Source organism: Bison bison, unplaced genomic scaffold, assembly GCF_000754665.1.
Source record: "Bison bison bison isolate TAMUID 2011002044 unplaced genomic scaffold, Bison_UMD1.0 scf7180017864072, whole genome shotgun sequence".
In the NCBI taxonomy this organism is placed as follows: Eukaryota; Metazoa; Chordata; class Mammalia; order Artiodactyla; family Bovidae; genus Bison; species Bison bison.
Genome location: NW_011494644.1, coordinates 5,295,823 through 5,319,784, shown reverse-complemented (window position 1 = coordinate 5,319,784; position 23,962 = coordinate 5,295,823). Strand labels below are relative to the sequence as shown.

The window sequence follows — 23,962 nt, the reverse complement described above, 5'->3', positions numbered from 1 at the left end:
CGGCGGTAGCGGCCCGAACCACTGGGTCACCAGGCTTTTCGGGGGTGTGTCCTGTTGCCCCGCCTCCCACCGGACAGGCCTAACAAAGAGGCCTAGGGTCAGCAACGCGAGAATAAATCTTCCTCGCTGGAGCCCGGTCGCCTAACAGCACAGATCAGGGACTGTGCTCCGGGCAGGGGTAGGATGGTGCGGTCGTTTGAAGGACGGGGTGTCTTTCTCGTAAGCACTACTTTCGAATAAAGGATTTTCCTCATCCCTCCCCGGGACACTCACTTCTCTTCTTTGCGGAGAGGGTGGGGCTACACCCATAAGAGCGGATGCCCTAACTTTAAGGGGCCAATTCGTGTTCGAGAGGATGGGAGGGTAAAAGGTAGATGGGGAATCAGTACTCGCCTCTCTCCTCAGGTTCCGGCTTTGATTTTGGCTCTGTCGCTGCCACCCGCTCATCTTCAACATGATACACTCTATGCCTTAGACTCAAGCCTCTGACCTCGATCCTCGGAGCTGAGATCTTTTAACAGGGCCTTGCCCTCCTCTCTGGGCGGGTCCAGAGGCCTACCAATCAGGAAGCGGCACGCCGTCGTTGGCCCCACCTCATCCCTTACGTCCGCCACTCAGGAGCCTCGCGGGACCGCCCTCGTCGCTCCCTCCCGCTTGGGGGTCGACTTAGTGTTGGACCCGGAAGTAGCTTTGGGTCACGAGGCTTCGCGGAGGAGGTGATAATCATGTGTAAAATAGAAAGCTGGTGGGGAGTGACTATATACAGCACAGACAGCCCGGCCTGGTGCTCTGTGACCAGTGGGGTGGGTGGGTGGGGGTCAGCAGAGGGAGGCTCAAGACATGTATATAATTATGACTGATTCGCTTTGTTGTGTGCCAGAAACCAACACAACATTGTAAAGCAATTTTCCCTGCAATTAAAAAATAAATTTTAAAAAAAGAAGCTTGGTTGCTGTGGAGTAGGGCTTTGGCTATATCTGACTGGTTTCTGAGTGTACACATTATCATTATTTTCTACATATTGCACAATTACAGTCTTGAAATTCTTCATTTGCCTGAGTAATTTACAGGTGCAGTTGTAACTCCCAAGGTTATCGTGTTGTGATGTACAAGACACAGCAATCGAAATGTAGTATTTAGTAACACAGAGGGACAAAGAGAGGGCCTCAAAGGAATCAACGTCAGGCGCCTCCACGAAGTGGAGACCAGAATGTGGGGAGTCAGGCAGTGGGCTGCTGTTTTCGTGCGGAGCCTTGTGAGATCATTTAAGTGTTTAGACGAGGCTGACCTATGACTTTGACAAACATTAAAACCACGAAAGTAAGTGCAGAAAAATACAAGGGAATCGTAACATGACCAGTCGGGGCAGGGAAGGTGGGAGTCATGGCATTCTAAATTATTCTTTGTTAAGGCTTTGTTTGGTCAGATATAAAGCTAACTATTAAACACAGAATTAGCTTGTATAACTTCCAGCCCAGTGGAGGGAAGAAAAGGAGGAATAAAGAAAGTGCCAGTAATTCAAATAGCAGAGAGTCGGTAGAGGGAGGAAAAAAGAAATTGAAAATGAACAAAATAAATGACAGTAAAATCCAGATAGATCAATAATCAGAACACACGTGAAAAAGTAAACTTTCTTACTGAGAGATGATTTTAAAAACGGAGCCCTCCTTCATTGTTGGTGGGAACGTAAATTAGTGCAGCCGCTATGGAAAATAGAACAGAGTTTCCTCAAAAAACTAAAAACAGAGCTGTCATGTAATCTAGCAATTCCACTTCTGGGTATGTATCTGAAGAAAACAATAATTCAGAAATGTACATGCACCCCTATGTTCATAGCAGCACTATTCACAATAGTGAAAAGGGAACAACCTGGATACTCATCAGCAGAGGAGCGGATAAAGACTCGGCACACACGAATAATGGAACACTGCTCGGCCATCAAAAAGAGCGAAACAATGCCATCTGCAGCAACACGGATGGATCTAGAGACTGTCACACTGAGTGAAGTCAGTCAGAGAAAGACGACCACATGCTACCACCTATATGCGGAATCTAAATCACGACACAAATGAATTTACTTACTTAACAGAAACAGAGTCACAGACACAGGGAACAGACTTGTAGATGCCAAGGCGGGAGACGGAGGGGGCAGGAATGGACCACGTGTTTGGGATGAGCAGATGCAAACCATTATGTATAGAATGGATAAACAAAGTCCTACTATATAGCGCAGGGACCTGTGATATATATTCTGTGATAAACCATAATGGAAAAGAATATGAAAAAGAATGTATATATGTGTAACTGAGGGGCTTCCCCAGTAGCTCAGTGGTAAAAGAATCTGCCTGCAATTCAGGAGCTGCAGGAGACATGGGTTTGACCCCTGGGTCGGGAAGCTCCCCTGGAGGAGGCATGGCAACCCACTCCAATATCCTCATCTGGAGAATCCTAGAACCCAATGGACAGAGGAGCCTGGTGGGCTATAGCCCGTGGGGCCTCAAAGAGTCGGACACAACTGAGCGACTAAGCACAGCACAGCAGCATGGATAAATAAATCTCTTTGCTATACAGCAGAAATTAACAGAACATTGTAAATCAACTACACTTCAATAAAATAAAAAAATTTTTTTGAGATGATTATCAAACTAGATGAAAATATAGAAGCTGGCCAGATTCTATTCCCCCACCAAAAACATATCTGAAATAATATGACACGACAGGTATGATCAACCCAGAGTAAGCATCATCAGTCACTTGCATCCTCTTTTAAAAAGAAAAAAAAAAAAAAAAGAAATCCAACAAAAAACAATTAACAAAATAATTGAGCAAGTATATACAAATCTATAGTAAGCATTTTAAAATAGATATCAAAGTTTTCAAATTAAAAGGAGATTGCTTTCATCTGACAAAGATCAAATAGATTGTTAACAGGGTTGACAAGATTGTGGGGAAAAGCCCTTTTAGACTCTGCTAGTGGAGTATAAATGCCTCACCTGTACTGTAATAAGGGTAGAGCAAAGTTGGCAACTTGTATGAAAAGCTTTCCCTTTATTAAGCAAGCTTATTTTCAAACCCCAAATTCCTCTGCAAAGGTTTATCCTGAGGGGGGAAAGATTAACCAATTTTTGCTCCTACCTTCTTTATTATTAAATACTAAAATGTGGGGACAATCTAAATGTCCATCAATAGATTTGGTTAATAAACAATGGCATATTTATACAGCTAAATGCTATATAAGCATTTATTTTTATTCATATAAGCATTTTAAATGATTCTATGAATCCACACGTATTGTCATGGAAAGATCCTCATGTCAAATTGTTAAAGCAATTGGTAAATGTGGTAAAAGGCAAAATTCTAATAGTAGCTATAACCAGCAGTACAATTTTAGGTGACTTCTTAATTATTTTACCGGTTTCCTAAGTTTTCCACAATGTACAACTTTTATTTTAATTTTTCAATGAATGTATTCACATAGCTCAGAAAATAAAAACAAAAGATGTATAGTGAAAAGTCTCTCCCCTCCCTCTGTCCCCATCTGCCTAATTTCACCCCCAGGAAACTCCTGTTATTAGCTTCAGTGTATTCTTTCAGGATTTATTTATGCATAAATAATAAAATTTGAATATATATTATTCCTCTCTTCCTTTTACACGAAAGATAATATATGGTTTTCACCTTGATATTTTTTAACTGAATAATAATATAGCTTGAGAACTTTGCTTATTAGTTTCATTTTTCTTTCTTTATCTGCTATGCTGAATTCTACATGGGGATGTATCTTTGTTTGCTTATTTACTTACAGATGAATTACAATCAGCAAAAATAAAAGGACTTATATGTGTGGACAATGGAAACTAACAGATGTCGGATATCTTCATGTGTGCTACGATCATCATCGTATTTGAAACTGGTTAATATGAATATCCAGAGCTGACCACGGAAACATCCAAACAGGCCAATAACCATGGGATAATGGAGTGGGTTGCCATTTCCTTCTCCAGGGGATCTTCCCAACCCAGGGTTCCAACCCAGGTCTCCCCCATTGCAGGCGGCTTCTTTTCCATCTAAGCCACATTTGGCCTTTAGTTTCTAGAAAAAATTAGATCTTACCCATATTTTTACACAGCTTTTGAACTGTGGTGTTGGAGAAGACTCTTGAGAGTCCCTTGGACTGCAAGGAGATCCAACCAGTCCATTCTGAAAGAGATCAGCCCTGGGATTTCTTTGGAAGGAATGATGCTAAAGCTGAAACTCCAGTACTTTGGCCACCTCATGGGAAGAGTTGACTCACTGGAAAAGACTCTGATGCTGGGAGGGATTGGGAGCAGAAGGAGAAGGGGACAACAGAGGATGAGATGGCTGGATGGCATCACCAACTCGATGGACGAGTTTGAGTGAACTCCGGGAGTTGGTGATGGACAGGGAGGCCTGACGTGCTATGATTCATGGGGTCGAAAAGAGTCGGACATGACTGAGCGACTGAACTGAACTGAACTGATATCAAGGCTATATATTGTTACCGCATTCCCAGCAGACGCTTTAACCTCTGAGCCACCAGGGAAGCCCTAATGGTAAGGCTAGGAAACACAAATCATCTTTTCCTCAGGGGCCAGCACAGAGTAAGAGATGCTGGAGGGGTGAATACCTCAGACACGTCTGATGCACACGCCCCCTGCTCCACCGTGATTCATGTACAAACCACCCATCTCTATCGCGCCCCCATCACTGCATCAGTTTACTTGCTGGCCACGCCCCACCTTGCGACCACCCTCTCCAGCTCACAGGTTCCTGAGTTATTGCAGCTACTTCCATGAATTCAATTCACACTTTCTAGAATTCACAGGCTGGTAACACTCACATTTTTCCCTCCAGCCCAGGTGGCTTCAGCATAACTGCCCAAGCAGTGTCCTCCTCACCTAATGAAAAGACCCCCGTTCAAACTAACAAGGGAAAACTGGGGTTTGTGAAAGGATGCTGGGGTGGGCTCAGCCAGGATTTAATGGCTTCTCTCTTTTCTACACATAATCTCTGTGTGCACTTTCAGATGCCATGTTAAGAGAGAACACGACTGGAGGCCCATCTGTGGCTGGGGAGAGAAGTCTTGTGGGGCCTCTGGGAAGCATGGCTTCTTCCCCAGGTACTGAGAAGAGGGAGCTGGGGACATCTTCAGTCCACGGCAGGTGCTCTTTCCAGTTCTGGGGGTGCTCTGGTGGGAGAAGGTGCTTTGGGAGCTTTTTGTCCCTGCCACCTTGGCTGGGGTGGAGGGAGTGGGGAGCAGGGGTTGCTTCTGGCTCCATCCTCAGGCTGTCTGGTGCTCAGGTCAGACCTGCTGTTGGCAGATTGTGAACTGTTTTTTTTGGTCACCTCTTCCTTTGTGGCTTGTGATCCATTTTTCTCCATCCTATATGCCCCTCCAACTCTTCCCAGGATGTCAGCCAGACCTTCTGATCCACCAACAGGTACTCTAATTATGCGATGCATTTGCCACTGCTACCTCCTCCATGTCCTGACCTCAGACCTTTAGGTAGAAGCCTGGTCGCACCTCTGTGTTGGCCACCAAGGCTCCAGACCACAGTGGAAACTTCCGAACCTTTGTGTCAGCCTCCGGCATCATTCAGAAGTGTGGGTGCGGGATGAGGAAGATTGAAAGGCTACCCACTTTCTTGATTCTAACTCATAACAAAGATGGAAGTTAGGCTCCCAAACACATGGCAGCAGGTTCTCTTTGATAATTAGGGACCAGGGCTAAAGGATGTCCTCTAGTAGCTAAGTTCTACAATCATGGATATTTTAAAAATAAAGTTTTATTTTTAAATTTTGTCTTTCATGCTCCCAGTGCAGGCGGCATGGGTTTGGTCCCTAGACAGATCAATGGATAAAGAAGCTCTGGTACACATAGACGACATTACCCAGCTATAAAAAGGAACAAATGTGAAACAGTTGAACTGAGGCAGATAAAACTAGAATGAAGTAAGTCAGAAAGAGAAAAAAGATATCATATAATAACATATATGTGAAGAATCTAGCAAAAGGGTACCGATGAACCTATTTGCAAGGCAGGAATAGAGATGAAGGTATATAGAGAACGGACTCATGGACACAGTGAGGAAAGGAGAGGGGGGGACGAATTGACAAAGTGGCACTGACATATATACATTATCATGTGGAAAATAGATAGCCAGTGGGAAACTTCTGTATGACACAAGGAGCCCAGCTTGGCACTCTGTGATGACCTAGGGGGTGGGATACAGGGGTGGGAGTGGGAGGCAGGCTCAAGGGGGAGAGGATATACATATAATTATGACTGATTCATGTTGTTGTACAACAGAACCAACATTGTAAAGCAATTATCCTCCAACTTAAAAAATTAATTAATAGAAAATAACATCATACAAAAACAAATTTTATTTTTAAAAATATTACACAGTAAAGTATACCTTCTATCAGTGCTGAGCTCTATGGATTTCAACACATGTATTGATTTACATGACAACCACCACATCAGGACACAGAAGGGTTCCATTCCCTGGACCTGTGCAAGTCCCTTCTCTCCTTCTTTATAGTCACACTCTCCCCCTGTCCTAAACCCTGGCAAACACTGATTTGTTCTCCAGCATTTTAGTTTCATCTGTTTAAAAGAGTCATATAGATGGAATCATACAGTATGTAACCTTTCTTTCAATTGGCATAATGCCTTTGGGCTTTATTCAAGTCACAGCTTTTTTTTTTTTTAAGAACAATAAAAGGATTTACATAGGTGATTTAGATTGGAATTGTAAAGAAACGTTGGGTAGCCCTCAGGTAATTGGCCTTATCAAACCCAGAGTCCAGAGGGGGGAAAAAAAAATGATACAAAATTGGTCCAGAGAAAAAGATCTAAAAATACTGCATAGCTGGATCTTTTCCTTCAGTTCTTCACTCTGCATTTGCTTTTCCCATGATGCCCCATCAATTTGCAATTTAAATTGAAATCACAGCTTTTCAACCACCCAGACTTTGTAATGTCAGCCAGCCCCTCCAGAGCTGTTGATGGACCATGACAACCAAGTATGATAAAGTAATACAGTGACTTCAAAGCCAGAGGGATCCAGGTGGGTAGGGCAGCATTTCCCAGAGTGTGAGGTATGTAGCACTAGTGGCTAAAAAATGTTTTGGCAGCACATAGACATGACTTTAAATGCCACCTAATCACCTCACTACAAAATAATCATCTTTCCTTTTTCATTCTATTCAAAATCTTCTGATTACAACATGGAAAAAGTTTTAGGTGCTAACATGTTGTTAACACCTCCTGAATAGGTTTTGATCTCTCTCTCTAACAGAAAAAAAAGAGGCTGCCACAGGCAGAACGTGGCACAGGCAATAGAATCTGGCTGGAATCTATTTGCATTGTTTGGCTTTTACTGCATTGGTTTTTATGACCACTTTCTGTTTCTGGCAAGTGATGATTCTCATTTAAGATAGAGATACAAAGTGTCATATTTAAGTAAATGGTTAAGCAAAAATTATGAGTGGACTTTAACACCATATAAAGGATATAAGAGTTGGACATGACTGAGCGACTGAACTGAAATGAACTGAACTGAAAGGATATAAAAGTATTTGTATATGGCACCTACATGACTGAAGATGGGAAACAACATACCAGATTTTAGACAAAACTTTTCTGACTCTATGATTGGAGAGGCTCACTGACAGATCACTCCAGAGGCAGGACAAACCTAGATGATTGATTACACAGCTATGCCATCAATGGTTCATATGCACAGGCTGTCAATACTGATCATACAACCAATTCCAATGGAGTTCCCTCCACATCAAAGCTCTGCTTGGCTTTAAAGGGAATTGTGTCAGAGATGATGCAATTCATCCTTCTGAAGGGTGGCTACATTCTCTTCTCCATCATACTCATCTCCCTCCAGCCTCCTCTGCACCAGCGTCCCAGTGTTCTCCTGTTATTCTACAGGTGCCGGCGACTGAGCAAGGCCGGAGAGCAGTCCTTCTAGGCTGATCTTTACGGTCCACCCCTGCCCGTCCATTAGCCTCTCCCCGAAACCAAGACCTCACTCTCCAGGTTGGGCTTCTACCTGGACCAAACCACCCAGTCTTAGAGGTACTCACCTCCTGCGCAAGCTAGGTCATCTCCAAAACATGGATCTCAGCATCTCCGTCCTATCCAGGTACCTAAAAGCCAAAAGAAGTGTGTAGTGGAATAGAGAGGTCTGAGCTGTTCTGAGTATGGCACCGTGATCTGGGGACAGTGACCCAGCTGCAGAAAATGTCTATCCCCTGAAGAAACAGTCTGGAGCAGTGACAACATCACAGACTCAAAATCCTCCGGGGTTCTGTGGGTGTGTACAAGAATGACAATAAGAAGCAGTGGGGGGACTTCCCTGGTGGTTCAGCGGATGCGAAACCGATTGTCAAGGCAGTGGACATGGTTCGATCCCTAGTCTGGGAAGATCCCACATGCCTTGGAGCAACTAAGCTCATCAAAAGAAGCCACCACGATGAGAAACCCTTGCACCACAGCTAGAGAGAGTAGCCCCCGCTTGCCACAACTAGAGAAAGACTGTGCACAGTAATGACAAGCAACCAAGATAAATAAATTTTAAAAATACTTAACTTGCAACTTTAAAAAATATTTAAAGAAAAGAAGCAGTGGGGGTTGTGGCTCCCTCCCTGGGGGTTAGTTCTACAACCAAATGGGTTTCTCCAACCTTGGGTAATCCTGGCTCCAGATTCTTCTCCTCCCCATTGGCCCAACAGGTAAGACTCCAGCTTTCCTCACCTTGACAAAGGTCCACATTATGCGTTTTGTCTTCCAGTCACGCCCATTGGCTTATTGATGGTCATACCTCCTCCAAGCACAATCCAGGAAGGGGGACCCTCAACAGTATGACACATGACAGTGAATCATGGCAACAACACAGCAGGTCGGAATGCTTGACATCCTCATCTTATAGGGGGAAACCAAAGCTCAAGAAGGTAGCAGCTAACCCCATAGCTCATCCATGGCTGAAGAAAGATTGCAAAGTGGTACAGCCTGCCTCTAAGGCCCACCCTGCCAGGATGGCAAGAGGACAGCTTTTGGGTAGCATCCAGCCCACAAATGTGTTCTCTTTGTTCCTCAAGGGTTCAATAAAAGTTCCGAATCAGTAAGACACAATTATAAATTGAGAGTTCACATTTTTAAAAAACGAATATCACTATTCATAATAGGTTAGAGGTATCTTTTAAAATATTTATTTATTTGCCTGCATCAGATCTTCATTGCATCATGTGGGGTCTTTCGTTTGGGGCACAGACCCTAGCATTGGCGTGAACACTCCAGTAGTTGCAGCACATGGGCTTAGTTGCTGCTCAGCATGTGGGATCCCAGTTCTTCAACCAGGGGTTGAACCCATGTCCCCCACATTGCAAGGTGGATTCTTAACCACTGGACCACTAGAGAAGTCCCTCGCATTTTTAAAAAAAAATGCTTTATTTCAAGTTTTTTTTTTTTTTTTCAAAAAAGAAAAAACCTTGAAGATCTGGCAATATTGGGATGGCAAAAAGTCTTCTGGGATGCATTAACTGGACAAATGTCCTCCCCCACTGTTCCACACATACGCTCAGTTGTCTCTGACTCTTTGCAATCCCATGGACTGTAGCATGTCGGTTCCTCTGTCCATAGGACTTTCCAGGCAAGAATACTGGAGTAGGTTGTCATTTCCTACTCCAGGAGATCTTTCCTGCCCATGGATAGAACCTGGATCTCTTGCACTGGCAGGCAGATTCTTTACCACTGAGCCACCTTGGAAGCCTATTATCCTTGGCAGCAAAGAACAACTGAATTAAGTCAAGTCCTTTACCTCCTGGCAAAATGACTGCCAGACAGAGATTTGGCCAAGATGACCAAGAATCTCTGGTTAACAGAGGTCTTCTTGCTAGAAAAAATAAACTTAAAGAGGCCTTAAAGTGGGAATTTTGCCACCACGGAGCTTTGCAATGACTTAACTCATTTTTCACAGAATTAATAATTCAGATCCCACACTGTTTCAGCCAGAAGTGGCCATAAACTGCAGAGAGTTTAACCAACCACTTCTAAAAATGGGGATTGATCCTGGGAAATGCTACCTCCACTTTAAGCCATCTCACTTGAGGCAAATGAAAGCTGTTAGATGATTTCATATCTTCATTAAAACCATCAAAGCAGAAACACACTGCATAGAGGTTGCCAAGGCAGAGAACATTTCCCCATGCTCCAGCAGCTTTGGGGAAGTTGGGGAGATACAGATCCTGATTATCTTGTGGGAAGGCATTACAGTGTTCAGTACTGTTTGAAAGAAATCACACAGAAGCCCCCTAAATCGAGCAACGCCATCAAGGCAGCTCCCTTGCCAGGCATGTTGATGAGGCTGGAACAAGAATGAGAAGCTGGGTGATACCCACACTAAGTGACACGTGCCTTTTCTGGGTTGGAACAAAGCTAGTTCAATCTTCAAAACACTCAAGAGGTTACCTAAGAACACTGCATTTATAAATAGGGCTTCCAAGACCTCTAGAAAGAGGGACTGCCACCTCTCACCAATTTGGGGGTGATCCTGCAGCCTCCAAGCTACAGTAGAACATGGCATTCCTTTCTTTGCTTAGCTCAGGGACACCTACAGGTAGATATCTGACTTGTCAAGCCAGGAGCTGTACTGGGAAGTGCGTTAGATTCAGACATCAGCATGCTGTCAATTGTAAGGGTCTGAAAGACAGCAAACCCTTAAGAGGTGTCATCACCACCACCATCATCACACTACCATCTTCCCTGACTCCTCTCTCACACCTAGACGCCATGAATCCATCAGCAAAACCTGCAACTGCACCTTCAGAAGATACCCAGCACCTGTCCATATCGCACAGCTCCACCGTTACCACCGCAAAAGCCTCTGCTAAACAGCCCAAGAGATCTTTTCAAGATGTAAGTCAGATCATAAGACTCCTTCACTCCAAACCCTCCAATATATCTCCTCATTTGCTCGGGGTAGAAGCCAAAATTCTTGCAATGTTTTGGAGAGCATTTTGGCAGTACATATCTCCAGCCTTTAAAAAAGTTCTTCACTTGGACCTAGTAATTTCACTTCTAGAACTCTGTGCTAAAGAAAGAATCAGAGACCTAGGCAATGCAGCATTACTTATTAATAAATAGGAAAAAATGGGGGATCAGCAACTAAAAGTCCAACAAGAGGGGAATGTGTAAACCCTCCATGGGACCACATGACAGAATGAGACCCAGATGCTGAAATCAAGGTCTGGAAACATTTAATGGTGTGGGAACATCTTAATGATGGAATGTTAGACAAAGAATGCAGGACTGAAAAATTGTGTTTATATATCTATGTGTGTTTGTGTGCTAAGTCACTTCAGTCATATCTGACTCTTTGTGACCCTATAGACTGTAGCCTGCCAGGCTCCTCTGTCCATGGATTTCTCCAGGCAAGAATAGTTGCCATTTCCTCCTCCAGCAGACCTTTCTGACCCAGGGATCGAAACCACGTCTCTTACATTTCTTGCATTGGCAGGCGGGTTCTTTACCACGAGTGCCACCTGGGAAGCCCTTTATGTATCTGTACTATGGTGTCAGTTTTGTTTGAAACAAACTAAAGTCCCAGTTCTTCTGCTCCTTGGCTGGGCAGCTGGGGTCAATCTTTGAGTCTCTGAGAATACCAGTTCATTCAGCTCTCAAAGTGAGAGGGGGAACATTTGGGTCCCGTAGTTTTCACTGTTGCATGGCACAGCATATTAAAAAAAAAGTAATACATATATCATATTAATAAAAATTTCATGCAAAACCCTGTAAGGCCCCAAATGGGGGCCTGGCCACGCTTCTGAGTTTACTTCCCATCACTCCCCTCCTGGTGTGGCCAGTCCAGCCACTTGGCCCCTAGATTTCCCTCAATCATACCAGCTCCCTGCTGTCCTCAGAGCCTCTTCATTTCTTGCGCCTCTGCCGAAGAGTGCTCTTCGCTCAGATCACACGTGCTTTGCCCCTTAACCTCCTCCAGGTCTTTGCTCCAACATCACCTTCTCAGTGAGGCCTTTCCCAGCCTCCCTGTCCCGAACCGCAGTGTCCCCTCCTGGCCACTGAGAACTCGCCATCCTCCACCCCTCGAATTATCCCACAACCCTTATCACCATCACACAGAGATGCAATTTGCTTATTTCTTTTGCTTAATGAATGATATTTTTTTTGCTTGTTTAATGAATGATAAGAAGGCTTGTGTTTATTTTTTTAATTAATTTTTATTGGAATATAGATGCTTTACAATGTTTCTGCTGCTGCTGCTGCTAAGTTGCTTCAGTCGTGTCCGACTCTGTGTGACCCCAGAGACGGCAGCCCACCAGGCTTCCCTGTCCCTGGGATTCTCCAGGCAAGAACACTGGAGTGGGTTGCCAGTTCCTTCTCCAATGCATGAAAGTGAAAAGTGAAAGTGAAGTCGCTCAGTCGTGTCCAACTCCTAGCGACCCCATGGTCTGCAGCCTACCAGGCTCCTCCAGCAAAATGAATCAGCCATACACATACATACATCCCCTCCGTTTTGGCCTTCCCTTTCAGGTCACCACAGTGCATTAAGTACAGAGTTCCAGTAAAGAATCTGCCTGTAATGCAGGAGACTTGGGTTCGATCCCTGGGTTGGGAAGATCCCCTGGAGAATGGAATGGCTACACACTCCAGTACCCTGGCCTGGAGAATTCCATGGACAGAGGATCTTGGCAGGCTATAACAGTCCATGGGGTTGCAAAGAGTCAGACAGGACTGAGCAACTTTCACACTCCCCGTGCTCTGCAGTAAGCTGTCATTTGTTACTATCTTCTACACAGTATCAATAGTGTATACCTGTCCGTCCCAGTCTTCAGTCCTTCCCTCCCCCTTTCCCCCTTGGTGTCCATACACTTGTTTTCCACCTCTGTTTCAAATGTATGGACACCAAGGGGGAAAGGGGGAGGGAAGAACTGGGAGACTGGGACTGACGCATATACACTATTGATACTATGTCCGGAGAAGGCGATGGCACCCCACTCCAGTACTCTTGCCTGGAAAATCCCATGGACGGAGGAGCCTGGTGGGCTGCAGTCCACGGGGTCGCTAAGAGTCAGACACGACTGAACGACTTCACTTTCACTTTTCACTTTCATGCATTGGAGAAGGAAATGGCAACCCACTCCAGTGTTCTTGCCTGGAGAATCCCAGGGATGGGGAAGCCTGGTGGGCTACCGTCTATGGAGTCGCACAGAGTCGGACACGACTGAAGCGACTTGGCAGCAGCAGCAGCAGATAAGATCAAGATACCATTTTTCTAGATTCCGCATACACATGTTAATATGTGATATTTGTCTTTCTGTCTTACTTCATTCTGTATGACACTCTCATGTGGTACATATATATATGATGGAATATTACTCAGCCATAAAAAGGAACAAAATTGGGTCATTTGGAGAGATGTGAATGGACAGTGCACTTATTTCTTTACTGACCATCTCCCTTTTTCCCCACAGAAAGTAAGCACCACGGGGCAGGGATTTTTGTGGTTTTTTCTTTTCACCACTCCCTCCCTGGGAACTGCAACAGTGTCAGGCACTGAAGATGCTCACTAAATATGTGTTGAAGAGGTGGCTGAGTTCTCAGCACCATATCCTGCACTCGCTCACCCAGCCTCCCAAGACCCACGTGTGAAAAGCCTAACGAAGGGCCGGGGCCAGTCTGTGGCCTTGGAACAGGCTCACCCATTCCTAAACATAGTCACTCAACAACTATTTATTGAGCACCTACTGTGTGCCACTCTGGGGACACACAGCCATGTACAAGACAGACAAGATTCCTGCTGTCCTGGAGTTTGGGGTCTGGTGGGGGAGATAGCTAGTAAAAAGGAAAAGGAACAAGACCATTTCGGATTGCAATACAAAGTCAGAAGTAAATAAAGTGGGGAAAAGAGATAAAGGGTGATGGGGAAGGTAAGTCAGCTAGGATTGGGTAACAAAGGAAGCCGTTACTGTCTTATAAGTGACATTTGAGCTGGAACCTGCACGATGAGAAGCAGCCAGATCTAGGATGCTCTGGAGGGAGAGTGATTCAGGTGGAGGAAAGCCAATGCAAACGTCCTAAAGCTGAGGCCTCAGCTCCCCAGAAAGTCTCTGACCCACTCTGAGTGATACCACATGCCAAGAGCATTTTCTCTCCCAGCACATCTTGCTATTGGATTTTTCTGCCCCTTGAACTCTTTAAAGGACAGTTCTTTCTTCCTTTTTTCTAGGATTTACCACAGTGTCTGGTGTGTGTGTGTGTGTGTGTGTGTGTGTGTCGCTCAGTCATGTCCGACTCTTTGTGACCCCATGGACTGCAGCCAGCCAGGCCCCTCCATCTGGGCACGAATACTGGAGTGGGTTGCCATTTCCTTCTCCAGGACATCTTCTGGACCCTGATAAGGAACCTGCATCTCTTGCATCTCCTACATTGGCAGGTGGATTTTTTAATACAAGCGCCACCTGGGAAGCCTGGTATATAGTAGGTAGTCAATAAATGCACATAGAACTAAAGTAATTTGAAAAAAAAACTTTATTTTTTGATTTGACTGTAATCAGAGGTAAAATCCTGGGGTGACTGTATTTAGAAACAGCATCTCTATAGGGCCAGCCCCTTTACCTGCCCCCTGCAAAGATCCCATCTGCCCACTGAGATCCAAATAACATGCTATCTCCTCCAGAAAGCCTTCCAAAATTCCCCCAACTGGATCTCATCTCCTTCCCATGCTATTATAGCTCTGCTTGCATCTCTCTTATGGTTCCTATCATCAGCTGACTTGTGTAAAAATTTTCCATGAACATTTCATAACCCATCAAACTGGGAGGAGCCCAGTTTTGTCCACCTCTGGGTCCTTAGTACTCAGCTCGATGAAGGAATGATGAGAAAACCAATGACCAATAATGAGAGCCAACACTTGGACCCCTTCCACATGTCAGAAATTTTCTGAGCACTTTTTTACATGATATCACTCATTCAGACCTCACTGCAACCCTATGAGTAGATGAGAGGATTGGTTCCAAATGGAGATAGAACCAGGGCACAGAAGACCCACTGGTTAGTGGACCCTACTCAGTGGTAGAACCGAGATTCCAATTCAGTCATTCTGATTCAAGAGCCTGAGTTTTTAATCACTGTGCTGAAAATGTCTTCTGACTTCCATTTTAAGTTCTTCTCATCCATGTACTCAGGGCTGCCCTCCTTCCCTCTTTTCTGTGTGCCACGAGGCACTGCTTCAATGCCAGCTCATTTGTCCACCAGCCTTAGGATGGATCTGGAATTCCTTCACCAGGCAGTGAGCACCTGGACCTGGAAACCCTGAGTGAGCAGGAAGCCCTCTCCTCGTCAGAGTCGATGACTATCTGCCCATCTGAAGGCAAGCTTGGGGAGCCCTGCTATCACAGACACCCTCTAAATGGCTTCTGTTGACAACATATGGGAAGTCCTAGGGACAATTGTCCCCAGTCTAGCTCCTTTTATGCAGCTAAAAAAGTATGCAGGAAGACACGGCATTGTCTTCCCCTCTTTATTCAGTGAGATCAAACTATCTGAGAAGGAAGAGTGACACCCTGCCCGACCATTATTTTTAAGTCTCACATCAGGCGTCACAGAGGGAGAGAAAAGGAGCTTTGCATCCTGAGATTTCAAAAAGACATCCTGTTCCACATGAGCCTCTAAATTGAAGAAACAAAAAAAGCTCTGAACCCCTTTCACATACATTGCCAAGTCCCTAGTGGAAACAACTTTATCTCTGACTTTTGCAACACTGATGCCTGCAGGTACATAATCACCATGGAGATATGATATTCATGGGGGAGACCACTGATTTTCCACCAGCGAAGGCAGTGATGAAACCAGTAGTAAACTGGTGGGATATTGTTTTTTTCTTTTTAATACATGCTATGCCCTTTATTCCGGAGAAGGCAATGGCACCCCACTCCAGTACTCTTGCCTGGAAAATCCCATGGACGGAGAATCCTGGTAGGCTGCAGTCCATGGGGTCGCTAAGGGTCAGACATGATTGAGCAACTTCACTTTTCACTTTCCTGCATTGGAGAAGGAAATGGCAACCCACTCCAGTGTTCTTGCCTGGAGAGTCCCAGTGATGGTGGAGCCTGGTGGGCTGCTGTCTATGCGGTCGCACAGAGTCAGACACGACTGAAGCAACTTAGCAGCAGCAGCATACCCTTTATTCAGGGAATCCTGTTCCTCTGAAGGCTAGGCTACTTTGTAAATACTGCAAGCCGCAATACTTTTCTGAATGCTCATATTTGTTCTGAGTTTTCCTTTGGCTTGTCTTCTTCAATCATTAACACATCAAAGGAATCTGAAAGCTAGAAACATCTCTGGACTTAACTTACACTGGATTTTCTGCAAACTCTGGCAGTGTTTCCTATGATGTCGGGGCATACCCCATCTCAGTAATTTTAGTTACTACATAGACCGACTAAATGTCACTCAATCGCAAAGAGAGAGAACTTATGATTTTGTCCACTTCACTTTCATTCATTCTGATTACATCAAGGAGTAATGTTTCACATTGATATTAGTATTTTTTTAACTGCTCTTTTTAGTATCCCCATTCTCTTTTGAACAAAGATAAAGCATGCTGCAGGCTTGGAACATTTTAGCCACTTTTACTAGCAAAAATTCAATTAAAAATAAATAAATTTTTTTAAAAATGAAAAAAAGTTCAATACCATTGTTATGTTTTCAATCTATTTATTTTTACAATTACTTCCTAATTGTGGCAAGTGATGCTGGCTTTCCATTTAAGGTGGTTTTCAAATAAAGTTGTGTTTTAAAACTACGTATTTCAATTATATTTGCATAATGGATGTTAGGTTTACAAATGCAAGCACTTCTCTTGAAGGATACACAAAAACCGATCTGGTGATTGTTTCTGGGAGGAGGAACTGCGTGGAAGGGGAAATAGGGTACAAAGGAGGAGAATGGTTTTTAGGGAAAATCCTCTGTCACTTTTGAAGTCTGTATTATAGGAAGATATTATCTATTCTACAATGTACACACTGGCAGAAGATAAACCCAGATTTTTATGAAAAATCAAAATTTTTTAAAGTGCTAACTTTAAAGTATTAAGAAAATAATAGAGGTCATGCCGGGTTTGGGCAACTATGAGGCGGTACAAAAATGTCTGAAGCCTGGAAAAAGCTACCCTACGGGGGCGTGGACTTGATGCTATCCCTCCAAGGATGTCAATGAGAGGTCCTCGGGCCTTCACCCAGAGTGGACACCTTGGTTTTTTGACTTGTGGGAGCTAGTGACCACAGACCCTGAGAAGGAACCATGATTAGAGCCATTGATTTCAAAGCTTGGGAAGACACTCCCAATGGACTTGTGTCCAGGAGATCCTGTGATCCTCAAGCCTCAGGTAACCCAACCGGTCTCTCTAGCCCACGATCTTTGGAAGCACACGCTCAGTAGTAATCCCTTGCCCCGTCTCTGCACCATTATCCTCTGAGGAAGCTGGGTGAGGATAGCACTGGACCAACAGCCCGGCTGTGTAGCTTGACAGGCAGCAGTTACCTCTGAAATGCTAAGGTATTTCCATCACTGGTGGCTTTTACCCACCTCATCAAGCTGCCCATAGACTACAAAGCCCTCCAGCCCATCAGTGCAGCCCATTAAGAGAACAAAGTGGCAGCAGAGCTGGCCTACAGCAGCTTGGCACTGATTCCGGCAAATGGTAGGCATCTGACAAATAAATGGATTAACCCACCCTGGGATTAGCTCACAGGGCAGAGAGTCTCAGAGGTTTAGGTAGACTGCATGACCTTGCAGATCCCTCCACCCTGACTCACTGCCAGCAAGCCTATCTACCTCCCCAACTTCCCACCCCCACTGCTGAGCCCTCACTCATAGAAACAGCCCCCACTCCAAGCCCACAGAGGATTCTGATCAATGGGGAGCTGTGTGCTTCCATCCCCACCCCACCCACTCGGTCACCCAATCATTCAGGAGCAAGGCAGTGGAGGTCTAACCGAGAAGAAAAGTATTCTATTGTCCTGCACACCAGATGCAATGGAACATAGGCAAGCACACCTGTTGAGCATCAACCCTGCCCTGACTCTTCAGGGACTCCTGGGATGTGACTCCAAATATCTGGGCAGAACAGCAGCCAGTGAAGAACATGCCCACCAAAGCATCTTGTTCTCTCCTGGTGGCCATCAACTTGCACATTCCCTCATTTCAGGATAGGCAGAAGAGAGCATAGGTAGCAATCAAAAATCTAAAATGACTACAGCTCAGGCATTCCCTGGCGGTCCAGTGGTTAGGACTCCATGTTTTCACTGCCAAGGGCATGGGTTCAATTCCTGGTCGGGTAACTAGATCGCACACGCCACAGTTAAGAGTTCACATGCTGCAGTGAAGATCAAAGATCGAACATGCCCCATCTAAGACCCAGCACAGCCAAATAAATAAAGAAATATTTTAAAAATAAAAAAATCAAGTGGGTACAGATCCTTCACCAATCAGAAGGCACCCCTGCTGACTGCAGAGACAAGCAGGGTCTCAGGGGCTCCCTTCTGGGTCAGGCATCTAGTTGCTGGTCCTTTGTAAAGTCCAATGGACACCAGAGCAGAGGGCACCTCTGGGAGAGTGAGTTTCCATCCAATATGGAAGCATCATATCTCATGGACTCTAGACCCCATCAATCATTAGACTCATCCTAATTTCAGAGGTGTTAAAAGGTGAAAAAAGAAAATGTGTTTCTTAGGCTCTACGTAATATTTTAATATCCAAAACAGACTTAACAAAGTGTGCCAGTAGAATAGCACTAGGACCTGTCCCCCATGGCCTTTGGCCACATACCAAAGGCCACGGGGAAAGCCCAGTCTTCATCCCAAGCTCTTCCACTGTCCCTCCAAGCTCCAGGGGGATGCAAAGCCAGCTCTTCAAAAAGCCTCCTTGAGCGATGACAGTTCTGTTTGCTCAACCTGAATGTCCCTCGGTGCCTGACAAGAGCTGTACATGTGCTGGAACTAACTACTATATCTCCGGCTGCAGCGAGGCTGACAGAGAGCTACAAGGCGGACGAAGGATTTATGAACTCAGCAGGTTCATTTAATCAGCGTGTGTGACATCCTCCTGGACCGAGGCAGGAAAACCCCTTATGAAGACGTGTCTGCACAGACATTGGAGTTGTGCATGTGGGTGCCCACGTGAGAACTGTGCATGCACACACATCTGCACACACTGGACAAACACAGGTCATCTGTGCCCAGTGTCCATCAGTCTGTTTCAGGTGGTAAAGCCTCCCGCGTTCACTACGTCTCTTGCCTTCTGCCTTTGGTTTTATTTCTTCTTAAAGTTTGCCTTTCTGGAGTTTGGCTTGGCTACTGAAATTTGATTCCCTGATTAAAATCAGCTAGATAAGGTGATAGACCTTACTCTGGGCTTTTAATTCTCTGTTTCACTTAAACTGTTGCCTCCAGGGCAAATGCCCTGTCTTCTTTGCCTCACACGGTCCCCAGAACACCACTGCTGCTAAACAAATAAATAACCAGACTTGTGGAGTCTAAAATTTACAGAACAGGCTCATCTATCACAATTTTGACACCAGAGCACAGAGTCAATTATCACACATTAACTTGCTCTTGTTGGCATTTCAATGCATTTAGAGAAGATTCACTTCCTCTTCAGACTGCCTCTCCCACCCCCATCACTGAAAACAAGCAAAACGAACACTTTACACAAAACTCGGCTTCCCCTAAGACCGTAAAAACTACTGGACAATGCACAGCTTATGTCTCTTTATGAAAGATGAAGGCTCTGAATATTTGTGAATTCTGTCTTACACTCAACCTTTGATGCATTCCCAAATATAATCTTAGATTGAGAGACGCATTTTCATATACATTGTCAGACATCACTCTCTTTTTAAAGGTGAGCAAACTGATACCCAGAAATGAGGAATGACTTTTTACCAATGCAGAAGGAAGGAGAGAAAGAAGAGAGGGAGGAGAAAAAGGGCAAAGCAGAGCTAAAAGTCGAACTTAGGGCCAGGACCCTTCCTAGTCTTTCACGGAACTACTCTTCTGGCAATTAGTTCCTCAGTCCCAGGTAGTGATAGCGGTAGGGAAAGAAGCTGATAGTTTTAATACTCATAGTACTGACAATGGTAAAAGGAGTGTTGGTAGTGAAACAGTCATAGTAATAGTGGTGATAGTGATAACATTACTGCCTTATCTTTATATACCGGGGAACTTTCCAGGACACTTTCATATACAATGTTCCATTCATTCTTCAAAACCACCTTCTATGATAATGGTTACAATAGGCATCATCCTATGACGAGGAAGCCAAGATTCAGGAAGATGACTCTGCTTCCAGTCACCCAGCTTAGGGGACCATCTCCCGCCTTCTGACAGCAGGTCCTATCCTGGGTCCCTTGTCCGTGTGGTCTCACTCTACCTCCCTGTCCAAGCAGCTAGTTGACCTCACCCAGCACACCCAGCTGCTACCTGGAGGAGCCAAGTGGGAGGGGGAAGCTGGCCAGGTGCAAAGAGGAGGGAAGCTTCAGGGATGGGATCTCAGAAAAACATCTCAGGGGCGGGATCCCGCCACAGAATGCTGGCCTCTCCCAGGGTGGCTGGAACCCAGCTAGTTCCAAGACGGGGTTCAGGCTGGGGGTCAGAAAATGCAGATTCTGTCTCCCAGTCTCTGGCCGATGATATCTCTCTGGCTGTATCATTCTGTCTTCAGGCACTGTTTGTCAGCTCCTGGTTTATCTCCACTTACCCACAGAAAGAAGTCTCTCCTTTGATTTTTCCATTGTCTGTCTGACTGGGGCCTCCAGACCCCGGAAGTTATCCCCAGGGGCTTTGAGGAGATCCACTGCCTGCCACTCTGCAACTCCATCTTTGGAAAACGTGGTCCCCCACAACAGGCACAAGGGCTCTTTGGCCATGTCTACCTAGTGGATGCTGGCTTTTTGGTGGCAAGCTGTGCAGAACAGTGGTTAGAGTACTCGGCTGGAAGTGCACATACATACGCAGTGTACATGTATAAATCTTTGTGGGACAGTGCATGCCGATGACTTTTGGGCCCAAATTTCATCCGCTTGCTTTGGATCCCATTCTAGATGTTCTCTTTTCAGGTTGCAGTTTTCCCATCCATGAAATGATAAAGGCAATGGGAAGAGACAGAAGCATCTTATCACCTGCCATCCAACTCATGGACTTCAGGAATAAAGTGAGAACGTGAGTTTTAAAAGAAACCAGGTATTTCCACCATTTCTGCAATTAATGCATATTACTCGAGTGATAATAAAGCATAGGACACATATAGAGAAATGTTCTGGAAATTACAGAAACAGCATCCAAATGGGGCAGTATGACTTTATATACAGAAATGACAATCCGTACCCGAAACCCTGGACTCTGGGGGTGCGGATTTGCAGCCCCAAGAAGCACAAATCACACAGCCCCTCCTGAAGCTGCAGGCTCCCAGCCTTCCTGGGGAGGTGACAGGAGTGAGGCAGTTAGTACCAGACATGCGGGCTAAATGCTCTTTTAGAAATATAAAGGGGGAAAGGGATGGTAAGACAGACCCTGGGAAGTGGGGGGAGCAGAGAGAGAAGTGGAAGAAGCTGTCAGCATGCTTGATGTTAAATAAAACCTACCAAGACTCAGCTGAGAATTTTAGCAGAATCCAAATGTGCTATATAAAAAAAAAAGGCACGGCTCCCATCTCTAAGGTTCACAGCTAAGCTGGCTTAGAATCACACATGCCAAGGTTAAAAATAAAAAGCAGCCATCCCTGAATGACACGGGCTTGGAGAAGGAAGGTATGGTGTTTGGTGGTGGAGCACAAGAGAGGGAGTGCAGAGGCTGGGTGCAAGGAATAGGTGTTTACTGGAGGGCTCAGCAAAAGCCAGTGCTCAGAATTGTGCTATTTTGCACTTAAGAGGCACTTCACTTTAGCAAAGGGTTTCATAATGATCCTTAGATTTTCCATCCAGGAAACCCTGCCGTGCAAGAGAGTGTGGCCATGGCTGACCCACGTCACACTCTGCTGTTTGATGCGTTTGCCTCTCCGACTCTGGGGTCTGGCTCTGACGCTGTCCTCGGGTACTTCGTACCTCCAGGCGGGATGTCTGGGGGTCACACCTTGGAAAGCAGTGACGTGCCATTCTGTGCCACTCTCTCTATTCCAGTGAGCCAACATAACAGTGCTGTGGCCACCCACAGGCCAGCCATCCCCTGCTGCTCGCCACTGGAGATGGGCTGTGTGTCTGCCTCCTGAGGACTGGGCATGTCCCACCCCTGGCCCCTTAAACCATGACCAGGGCTCCCAGGCCAAGGGGACAAGTTGGCCCTGTTGCTCCGATTCTTACAAATCCAGGGTTCCATAAGTGAGGCCAGTGGGGTCCTCCTTCTAATGAAGTTGTCCTTTATCCAATATGGTTATGACTTTCTACCCCCAAAGGGTTTACTTTAACATAATTATCTTAAAGAACGGCCTCAGCTACTGTGTCAGCTACCGTGTTACCCACCCACCCAGTTCCATTACTAGGCAGACATTTCTAGCAAGTCTTCAAGGGGTCAGGTGAATGGTGAGAATTCTGTAACCCAGGTGTTATGGGGAGCCCATACATTACACCACCCCCAGGGATGCCCTGCTCAGCTCACACATGGGCCAGCCCCACACCTGAACACCATACAGGGCTTGGGAAGTAGATAGGCATTTAATAGTGGAGGCTGCTACCATCCAGAAGCTTCAGGCTCTCCCCAGATATCACCAGCCTGGGTGACTGTCATCCCTGACAGTGCAGTGGGGGAGTGGACCGTCTGCTATGACTGGCTGCCCTCTGTGAACCTAGACAGCTTCCATCTGAGGTGCCCACCAGTATTTCGAATTCTATATCCTGGCTGCTGGCTTAGAAACACCGCCCAGTGCAAAGTGTCCCTGTTACACCTTTCAAGCACTTAGAAAGCCCTTGCGAGGCCAAAGGGTCAGGGACCTTTCCTGCTAGTTGCGATGGACCAGAAAATCAAGGCTCAGTGAGTTTTTAGAAATTTGCTCAAGCTAAGTGGCAGAGCCAAGACTCGCATCCAGGGTCGTTTGCACTATTTGAAAACATGAATTCAGGGTCAGAGCGCCTGGGCGTCTCAGACCAGATCCAGCAGCAAATACCTGGAGCTGAGAACGAGGCTCCAAAGGGACCTTTCTCCCGCCGACACCTCAGGGGCCTCCCTGTCATTCGGCCTGAACTCCGGGGACCTCGCCCAAGCGCAGGACCCTGCCGCAAGGGGGCGCTGTTCGAACTGTCCCTTCCCCAGGTCGGTCAAGATGCCTGGAAAGATTAGGCCAGGCTCAGGAGACGGCTGCATTCAGGCAGCTCCTGTCCTGGCTGCCCCTTCCCCTGGCACCCAGCTTTACCCCAGCGTCTAGACACCGAGCCAGCCCTCCAAACTGGCCCGGAGGTCAGGCCAGCGGTCTCCCTTCCCTTCTGACGAGTCCAGAGTCAACTGCCCTTTGCGGTTCAGGAAACCGGAGCCGGTCTACACCATCACTGGGAAGTTCCGGGTAAATCCTTCGGTTAGAGTTCCCCCAAGTGTCAGTCGGAACCCACATAGCCAGCCGAGTAAAAGGGTGCGAGGGCTCAGGAGGTGGCCCAGGGGACGGGGCCGGATGGAGCCCGGGCGCGCGCGGTGGGGCACCCCTCCTTACCTGTACCAGTCCAGCCCGCGGCCGTAGTTCCTGTCGAAGAAGTGGGGCTCGGTGCCCAAGGCCCGCACGTCCGGGTGCACGCGGATAAACTCCAGCACGGCGCGGGTGCCCCCCTTCTTCACGCCCACGATGAGGGCTTGGGGCAGCCGCTTGGTACCCAGCTTCGGCGAGGCGGAGTGGTTGGACCCAGAGAGGCGAGGGGAGGGCGCGCCG

The 23,962-nt window shown here is 46.1% G+C and overlaps 1 protein-coding gene across 1 annotated transcript in view; it reads right to left on the bottom strand.

The window, feature by feature from the left end:
- The window catches only part of HS3ST2 (heparan sulfate (glucosamine) 3-O-sulfotransferase 2), a gene marked incomplete at its 5' end in the record, with an annotated part of 118,529 nt that overhangs the window by 94,216 nt on the left and 351 nt on the right, over positions 1–23,962 (bottom strand). The window contains one exon of the mRNA XM_010837195.1: positions 23,750–23,962. This exon is cut by the window's right edge and continues 45 nt beyond it. Within this exon, the coding sequence (XP_010835497.1) occupies positions 23,750–23,962 (213 nt within the window). The remainder of the gene's footprint in view (positions 1–23,749) is intronic.